Source organism: Rhinopithecus bieti, unplaced genomic scaffold, assembly GCF_001698545.2.
Source record: "Rhinopithecus bieti isolate Rb0 unplaced genomic scaffold, ASM169854v2 scaffold_20891, whole genome shotgun sequence".
Lineage (NCBI taxonomy): Eukaryota > Metazoa > Chordata > Mammalia > Primates > Cercopithecidae > Rhinopithecus > Rhinopithecus bieti.
In genome coordinates, this window is record NW_016810137.1 from 1,311,561 (window position 1) to 1,321,889 (window position 10,329).

The window sequence follows — 10,329 nt, forward strand, 5'->3', positions numbered from 1 at the left end:
CTGGAGTGCACTGGCGCGATCTCGGCTCACTGCAAGCTCCACCTCCCGGGTTCGCCATTCTCCTGCCTCAGCCTCCCGAATAGCTGGGACTACAGGCACCTGCAACCACACCCGGCTAATTTTTTTTATTTTTAGTAGAGACGGGGTTTCACCGTGTTGACCAGGATGGTCTCGATCTCCTGACCTCATGATCAGCCCGCCCCAGCCTCCCAAAGTGCTGGGATTACAAGCATGAGCCACCACGCCCGGCTGGTGATTTTAAATTTTGGTAAAATATACCTAACATAAAATTTACCATGCTATCCTTTTTTTGAGACGGAATTTCACTCTGTCGCCCAGGCTGGAGTGCAATGGCACGATTTCGGCTCACTGCAACCTCTGCCTCCAGGGTTCAAGTAATTCTCCTGCCTCAGCCTCCCGAGTAGCTGGGATTACAGGCATGTGCCACCATGCCTGGCTAATTTTGTATTTTCAGCAGAGACGTTTCTCCATGTTGGTCAGGCTGGTCTCGAACTCCCAACCTCAGGTGATCCACATGCCTCGGCCTCCCAAAGTGCTGGGATTACAGGCGTGAGCCACTGCGTCCGGCCCATGGTATCCTTATTTATTTTATTTTTTATTTATTTTTTTGAGACAGAGTTTCGCTCTTTATGCCTAGGCTGGAGTGCAGTGGTGTGATCTCGGCTCACTGCAACCTCCGCCTCCCGGGTTCAGGCAATTCTCCTGCCTCAGCCTTCCGAGTAGCCGGGATTACAGATATGTGCCACCAAACCCGGCTAATTTTGTATTTTTGGTAGAGATGGGGTTTCTCCATGTTGGTCAGGCTGGTCTCGGACTCCCGACCTTAGATGCTCCGCCCACCTTGGCCTCCCGAAGTGCTGGGATTCATGCTATCCTTTTTTATGTGTACAAACCAGTGGCATTTAGTACATTCCCAATGTTGTGCAACTACCACCACTATCCATTTCCAGAACTTCTTATCCCTTATCTTGATAAGAACCAGTGCTGAGAGGAGGGAGAGGAAATCAGTTTATGGTCACATAAATCATAACCTTCAACTACTTTACTGAATGCCAAATTAACTTTCCATACTTAACCAATGATACCTTATAAGCATTCGGAAAGCCTAGGGCTTTGGTGCTCTAGGAAGTTGTGACCTGAATTTTTCTAATACCACAAACTGATGAAAAGACCAAGCTACAGACATAGTCACTCATGAAGACTGAAAAGGCAGTTCCATGATTAGGACCCTCTATCTCCACCTGAATATCAGTTTTTCCCAACTTGTTTCAAGATACAGTGTGTATTAGATAAGGGAGTAATGTTTAATGGCTCCAGGAGCTACTTCAATAACTGGTAAAGAAGGAGCACACTCCTTCACTCCCTGCCCCCTGTAGTGGGCCATCTCCTTGCACTGTGAATGAACACTACACACAGACCATGTTCTGTTACATACAAGATCTACGACTCTTTCCTGCTTCCTGACACGGGCTTGCATGACAGCTGGATAGCCCCTAGTGCTGGGGCAAATAGTGTGAAGCCTAAAGACCAATAGAAGCTACTCTCAGTACCAGTCTCACTTCATAATGAAATATATCAATTTCCCATCCTAACCCACTACTCAGAGCCCTCAGCTCTGGGCTCTACAGTTAACTCTTAAGAGGTAGACTAGGCTTCAGAAGCTGTTGTGGAAACTTTTTAATTCAAGCATAATTCACATACAAATGCTCAAAATCTAGGTGATATCACTACCACCTAGGTCAAGAAATGGACCACTACAAGCATCCAAGATCTAGTATTTCCTCCCAGTCACTATTTCTTCCTCCTTCTTAACGATTACCACTATCCTGCCTGGCACGGTGGCTTACACCTGTAATCCCAGCACTTGGGAGGCTGAGCTGGGAGGATTGCTTGAGCCTAGGAGTTCGAGACCAGCCTGGGCAACATAGTGAGACCTCTTCTCTACAAAAATTAATAAAATAAAAAGAAAATTAGCCAGATTTGGTGGCATGTGCCTAGTCCCAGCTACTTAGAAGGCTGAAATGGAAGGATCGCCTGAGCCAGGGAGGTTGAGGCTGCAGTGAATTGGAATCGCATCACTGCGCTCCAGCCTGGGAGACAGAGCAAGACCATGTCTCAAAAAAAAAAAAAAAAAAAAAGATTACTACTATCCTGAATGCTAACAATGTGGATGAGTTTCGCTTCTTTTTGAATTCTAGATAAAGGGAATTAACAGAGTTTATTCTTTCATGTTTGGCTTCTTTTGCTCAATATTATGTTTATGAGATCCATGCGTGTTATTGTACTCACGTGTAGTTTGTTCATTTTCATTACTGTATAGTATTTCACTGTGTGAGTATAATACCATTTATTTACTCTCTTGTTGATTTTGAGTAGTTTCTAGTTTTTTTAATTATTAAGAATGTTGCCATGAACATTCTTGTAGATGTCTTTTGGGAGCACATATGTATTTCTGTTAGAAATTCTACTCCACCTAAGAGGAGAATTTCTAGGTAATAGGTTATGAATATGTTCAGTAGATGTTTAAATGTTTAGATAGCATTAGACAACTTTCCAAATTTTCAAATTTCCAATTTACAGTCCTTTTTACTCTCTTGATGATATCTCCTGATATACAGAAGTTCTACATTTATTAATTTTTTACTTTATAGATAATGTTTTTCCCATCCCAAGAAATCTTTCCCTATACTTCAATGTCATGAAGACATTCTCTTATCTTCTAGAAGCTTTATTAAGTTTGTTTTAACCTTAATAACAAACCTATTGTTTTAACCTTTTACATATAGATCTATATGTCAATGGGAATTAACGTTTGTAAATGGTATAAGGTAGAGGTCAAGATTAGTTTTTCCCAGCATCCTTTATTGAAAAAAACATTTTCTATCCACTGCTCTTGTTATTTTTATCTTAAATCAAGTATCCACATATGTTGGGGTATTTCTGTTTAATATATTCCCTATTTTGCTCCACTGGTCAATTTGTTCATTCTTGTGTCAATCCTATACTGTCTTAATTACTGTAGCTTTATAAAAAGTCTTGACATCCTATAGTATTATTCTGTAATACTTGGCTACTCTTTGTCTTCTGCATTTTTATGTAACTCTTAGAATTTACTTTTTCAGTTTCCATTAACATTTTGCTGAGATTGGGACTCTGTTGATTCTATAGAACAATTTCAGGAAAATTCAGTTTTAGAATATTGAATATTCTAATCTAAGAACCTGAAATGTCTACTTATTTAGCTCTTCAATGATCTTCAATATTGTTTTAAATATTCCATGTAGAGGTCTTGCACAGGTTATTAGATTCATCCCTCAGTAATGTTTTCTATTGCTACTGTAAATAGTGGGAATAGTACCAAAACAGCACCACTTTTTGAAAATTTCATTTTGTAATAATGTTTTCAGTATATATACGACTAATTATTGTAAATGACTTTGTACTAGTGACCTTATCAGTGACCCTGTACTAAGTCCACTTAATAATTTTAAAAGTTTATGGGTAGATTCCTTCAGATTTTCTACATGTGCATTTTGGTTATCTGTGAGTAATGGCAGTTTTATTTCTTTCTTTTCAATCTTTATACCTTTTATTACTTTTCTAGTCTCTCTGCACTACCTAAGACCTCTAGTACAACACTGAACAGAAATGGTGATAATGGGCATCCTTGTCCGGATTTCAGAGAAAAAGCTTTTAATATTTTATTTATTTTTAAGATAAGTAATTTCCTTGCAGGATTTTTAAGACAGAAGATTAAGGAGCTACCCACTGTTCCACTGCAGACGCCTCTGAGGCCTTCGGGGCGCTACTCATGGGGAGCTCATTCTTACTCTATTTTGCTGAGAGCTTTTTTCTAAAAGTCATAAATGTGACAAAAAATACAGAATTTACATACATAAATTCACATAAATAAAACTCATAAGTGTACTTTGCATTTCCAAAATGCTTTTCTTTATATAATAAACTTTTTAATTCTGTTAATGTGGTAAATTACACTGACTGATTTTCAGATGTCAAACCAGTACTCTATTCCTATAATAAACTCCATTTGGTCTTAATGAATTACTGTGTGTAAAATAAACCTTTTGTCATTATGAACCATCCTTTCTTATTGCTTTTAAAGTCTACTTTGATATTCATATAGTGACAACAACTTTTTTTAAAGTTAGTTTTGTGTGGTGTATTTTTTCTATCCTTTTACTTTCTACCTTTTTACATACTTGTATACTAGATTTGTCCTTTAAAAGCAGCAGAAAGTTTTTTTTTTTTTTTTTTTTTTTGAGACAGAGTGTTGCTCTGTCACCAGGCTGGAGTGCAGTGGCGTGATCTCGGCTCACTGTAACCTCCGCCTCCAGGGTTCAAGTGATTCTCCTGCCTCAGCCTCCCAAGTAGCTGGGACTACAGGTGTGCACCACCATGCCCAGCTAATTTTTGTATTTTTAGTAGATACATGTTGGCCAGGATGGTCTCCATCTCTTGACCTTGTGATCCACCCGTCTTGGCCTCCCAAAGTGCTGGGATCACAGGCATGAGCCACTGCGCCCACTTTTTTTTTTTTTTTAAAGCAAACCCTGATCTCTTTCTTTGAATTGGAACATTTAGTCAATTAATAATTAATGCAATTATGGATATATTTGAATTTAAATCTACCATCTTAGTACTTGTTATTTATTCCATTTGTTCTATGTCCCCTTTTTTTTCCTTTCTTGCCTTCTTTTGGATTATTTTTTATTCCATTTCCTTCCTGCTAAAACTTAATGGATATATATTACTTTTTACCACCATAAATGCTTTATAAACAGTGTTCTAATAAGTCATCTACTAAAATTTTATTTTACTTCTGACAGATTGGAATGATAAATGAGTCTGTTTTCTCAATGGCTGGCATAATTTTGATAGCAAACTTTCTAAACAGCAGGACATCACACCCCAACAACATGACTTATCTTCAGAGAACATTTAGTTAGAATGACAGAGAATTCCAGAAAAATTACTGCATACTCAGAGTCCCAATTTTTCAGAACTTCATTCAAAATGTTTATTTGGCCACAATCTCAAAACTATATTCCCAACTTGTTTCTCAAGTTTCATATTAATATTTGTAAACTTAAATTGTCATTTAAAATGACATATCTATCTTTAAGAGCAACAGGGTTGAAACCAACAGTAACATTAAGACAACTTTCTAAAATATGTACAAAGCTTACAATTTACAAAGTGCTTTCAGAGCTGTTTAAGCAGGAATTTATAAATGCAAAGAAAACAACTAACCTAGAGATGAAAATGACTAAACTTGTGAATGGTGAAAACGTAATTTTAGAAAATATATATTTACATATAGTAAAGCATGGAATAAGGCTCAAAATATTTGAATAACAGTGAGAGATGACAAGAACAGGAAAAAGAAAATGTCTCTTTATTTACATCCTTTAAGTAATATTCCCTTGAAAACATTCCAGTTAGACGGCATAAGAAACCCTTGCCTACACCTGGGTCAGCAAATTATAGCCTGTGGGCCACAAATGGCCATGCCCACTCATTTCCTTACTCTCTGTGGCTGCTTTTGCGGCACAGCTGAATAGCCGCAACAAGAGACTCTATGGCTCATAAACGGAAAATATTTACCAACTGACCCTTTATAGAAAGAGTTTGTGGCTCCCCAGTCTACAAAAGACTTTCATGTCTTCTATTGGCCTGGGAAAATCCTGTTCTTCAAGTTATCTTTAGTCATGCTAGAAAAGAAGCAAACTGGGAAGAGAGAGACAAGAGAAATTCATAGAGGGGTGAGTAGTTTACCTTTCACCTTCTTACCTACTGGAGGTACTTTCAGTAAGGTAATTGTTCCAAAAATGCCAATGAGATGCTTGCTCATATCCTGGAAACCCTGTTCTTATTTTCAGGCATTTTTATCTATCTCAGGGCTATGGATGCAAATGGCCTATTAAAGATTCAAATCAGAAGAAAGGAAAGAAGACCTCTTTTTCTCCAGCCCACTGACACACTTACCTCCGGCAGAGTGAATACATCCTGTTGGAGGCAGTAATTCGAAAATACTCGGGTCTTGAACGGGAAGAGCTGCCACTTATGGTTCCTAAACCTAAACGCTGATAGTCTCTGAAACAAGCCTTTTCTACCAACTGTTCCATTGTAGACTTCTCGGAGGCCTTCAGGGTGGTACTTGTGGGGAGCTCACTCTCATCTGAAACTGGGATGGTAGAGATAGATATTGAAGAAATGATTAGCTCAAAGCACAGGATTAAAAACTTCCTTTTGGGCTGGGCATGGTGGCTCACACCTGTAATCCCAGCACTTTGGGAGGCTGAGGCGGGCGGATCACGAGGTCAGGAGTTCGAGACCAGCCTGACCAACATGGTAAAATCTCATCTCTACTAAAACTACAAAAAATTAGCCTGGCGTGGTGGCAGTCACCTGTAATCCCAGCTACTCGGGAGGCTGAGGCAGGAGAATCACTGGAACCCGGGAGGCGGAGGTTGCAGTGAGCTGAGACTGTGCCACAGCACTCCAGCCTGGGCAACCGAGCAAGACTCTGTCTCAAAAACAAACAAACAAACAAACCAAAAAACCCAAAAAAACCCACTTCCTTTTAAAGAAGACCCTTACACCAAGACAGGTTTATATTAGGATGACAAGTATTATGTATATCACAAATTAAATCATATAACTTCTGTGAGGGATTACACTTAAATAAACATAAATTAAAAGTGTAATGAATAGTCAAGAAATAAAATATCAGTAATTCAACTAAAAAATGTCAGGAAAATAATACCATTTAAGTAATTTCTAAAAACAATATAATTTTGAATTCATTACCTACACTGTTCTGTTTCACGCAGGCTTGCTTATTGTCAAATTGCAGTGATTTCCATTTAGGATTCTATAAAAACACTCAAAGTTTGTCAGAGGCTAACCCATCAGTAAAATTTATCTTTTGTATAATCACTATACAAGCTCATCATCCAGATTTCAGTTTACTTTTCAGACCATAAACTTTTATTAGAAATTTCTGGATTAACCAGAAGTTCATTAGAGGGAAAAAGAACTGTATTTCCTCAGAGAGGTATAAAGAAGTTACACTTTTTTCCTGGAAATATTTTTGTTAGAGGATGTGGTGTACGTGGGAAACCCCCTCACAGTTTTACAATCACAGGTTACAGAATCCCTTACGATTTTAGATGTGGAAGAATTTACTCAATAATCAAATATTTTAGGGAGGCTTTTTTTTTTAAAAGGACATTCCTAATTGGTACTGCATGTTCTAACTGAAAAAAAAAAAAAACAAATTCCATGTTAAAAACTGTCCTAATTTACTTCCTTATTTATTTTGAAAGTAAGAGACATCAAATCAAGCTTTCAAAGTTTTTGAAAATGTACTCAAAGTACTAATGTGCAGGCAAAGATATGGCCCTCTTTCATTAAAATATATTTTAAAAAAGCAGAAAATCAACAGCTGTGTTTCAATTTGTGAACTTCAATTCGTGTTTCAATTTGTGAACTTCACAATGCAATATAATCAGGTATCAATTCTGTGTTGGCCTTTTATTTTCAGAGGAGCAAAGAACATTATATAATTTTGTCTTTTAGTAGAATAATTATCATAGAATAATAAGTTTTGTTCCATGAAACATAAAAAAATTGAGTTAGAAGAGTCAATAGTGATGGGTAGCAACACTATTTTTATGGCTTGACATACGACTGTGAAAAGATCAGGGTTCCAACAAATGGTTATTTTAGTAATGTAATGGTGAGTATTTTCACTGCCCCCATAGGCAAGCTTGTAGGTACACATTCTCACCCAGGGCATGCATACATACATACAAAACTACATAGGTTCTTTTTTTTTTTTTTGAGGCAGAGTCTTGTTCTGTCCGACCCAGGCTGGAGTGCAGTGGTGCCATCTCGGCTCACTGCAACCTTCTCCTCCCAAGTTCAAGCAATTCTCATGCCTCAGCCTCCTGAGCAGTTGGGACTACAGGTGCATGCCACCATGCCTGGCTAAAATTTTATTTTAGTAGAGACAGGGTTTCGCCATGTTGGCCAGGCTGGTCTTGAACTCCTGGCCTCAAGTGATCTGCCTGCCTTAGCCTCCCAAAGTGCTGGGATTATAGGCATGAGCCACTGGGCCCAGCCCACATAGCTTCTTTATCCCAGCAACTGAAAATGGAGACCTGTTAGCCAGTGCTTTCTCTAAAGATGAGGTTTCTTTTTAAAAATGTTGTTGTTAGTAGTAGTAGTTCTTACATAACCACTGGTGACTGATTCTAAGATCCTGAGGGAAAAAAAGGGTGTAATGGCATTCTGCCTCCCATTATATCAGCTTTTCTGTAGTGCTGATTCCATAGCCTATTTGATACCGGGTTAAGAATGGGAAACAGTCACTCAGACATTTTGCTACTAGCTTTCTGCCTCTATTTTTCCCACTCAGAGGTATTGTAGCTATTCGTTCAAATATTTAGCAAGTATTTTTTCTTATGACCTAAGTATTCCTTCATCTTAGGTCCCCCATTTTGATTAAGAGCACCAACAATGTTCTTACCAAAAACTGAAATCTTCAACTTGAAATGTTCAATGTCCTTACCTTAAATTCTTATTCTAGAAGAATAAGATACAGGGGACTACCCTATACCTAAATTTCCCATGCAGTGAGGTTTCCTTCTTTCTTCCTTTAATGAGACCCACATAAAAATGACCAATTAGCTGTATGGATTTAGTAAAGAAGAAGTATAATTTAACAAAATATTACCTGAACAATGGAATACTGGGAAAATATTTTTCCCCCACTTCTAAGAAGCTGGTAAGTGCTTCCATCTTCTCATGAGATCTAGGTTTTCGTGAATCAAAATTTAAGTGCAACTACATTTTAGTCTCTTATTCATATAAGAAAGTTGAATAATGAAGGAAATTCAAGTTCTCACATACCAGATACATCATCATCTTCATTCCATCCAGGACGATTTACTCTTTCTTCCACAATTGTCCCTGTCTTCTTCTTCAGTAAATATTGCCGTCCAATTGTCATTTTCCCTGCCCTTTTGGCACCTTTCACAATTGTTTTTGAGAAGGTACTACAAGTCATGAAACCAAAGAGAATGTTAACTTAATATAAAAGCACTACTTGTATTGTTGATACCTACTTAGCTCAAATTGTTTCTTTTCCTTTCCCACAGCCACTACTGGTCCAGACTTTTGTTAAGCCTCTCCTTCTTTAGGTTATTTTTAATATGGCAGTAGACTAATTTCCCATAAAACATCATTGTCATCAGGACACTGTCTTAGGCAAAACGTGCAGGAAAACGTAAAGTGAGATACAAACTACTTATCACCCCATATCTAAACTCCTTGGTTTGGCTTTTGGGGAGGACTGCCCTGAACCCACTCTGGTTATCCCCATGCCACTGTCCCTACCACAGTTCCCACAAAGCATGCTTGTTGGAGTCCTCCTACATGGAAAGCTAGCCTGCCTGCTTCTCTACTTACTCAAATTCTCTTTCTACCAACTCCCAAGACTTTCTCTGAGATCATATGACCTTCATAGTTGGCAACACATTTGCTTATTTCTTAACTGTTTTAAGTGTGTATATGTGATGTCCTGACTCTGATTAGCTGTAAACCTTAAGAAGCATAGAAAAATAATATAATTCCCCTTTTTTGAGAGGATAAAAATAAATCAGAAACTTGAGTATCCTTTTGAGAATCAGCTTTAATTAAAGGGAAATTAAGATGTAAATCATTTGGACCTAAAAGTACTTTATTTATTCAAACACTTTACAACCCTTCTTGCTGACAGAAAATCTAGGCAATCCAGAGAATTAAACAGAGAACCTATTTCCTGACTAATCAGATGGAGGTGAAGATTCTGAAGACTGTTCTTGATTATATTCTTCTCTATCACAAAGAACTCTTCTGGTGTTTTCCTGCCATTCAGTAAAAAGTGATAAGGCTTCTTTTATTGTCAAAACAGTTTCACCAGACTCTGTCTTTAGTTATTTGCAATGTAAACCTGAAGGTTATGAAACAAGTTTGAGATAACTGCTGGGAAGCATAAAATACTGATATTTGCTAAATTAAACTTATTGTAAGTCACTTGTATAACTCTTATTTTTATTTTTAAATTTTTATTAGTGGGCTTTCTGGCAAAAAATGGAAAGCCTGCTAGACAAATTCCAAAAGAGCTGTAACACTAGGTATAATTTAAACTCTATGGGAGTTTTGAAATTTTTTCCCAGCTAAAGCTATATCTTTTGTTTCATATACCCAGGCAACACTTAAATTTTTTTTTTTTTTTTTTTT

The 10,329-nt window shown here is 37.6% G+C and overlaps 1 protein-coding gene across 2 annotated transcripts in view; it reads right to left on the bottom strand.

Moving 5' to 3' along the window:
- LOC108541781 (myotubularin-related protein 13) overlaps positions 1–10,329 on the bottom strand; it is a 117,465-nt gene that overhangs the window by 57,196 nt on the left and 49,940 nt on the right. For both annotated transcript variants that reach the window (XM_017891446.1, XM_017891445.1), the window contains exons 9-10: positions 8,959–9,104; positions 6,028–6,226 (exon numbers count right to left, since the gene is read on the bottom strand). In XM_017891446.1, the coding sequence (XP_017746935.1) occupies positions 6,028–6,226; positions 8,959–9,104 (345 nt within the window). The remainder of the gene's footprint in view (positions 1–6,027; positions 6,227–8,958; positions 9,105–10,329) is intronic.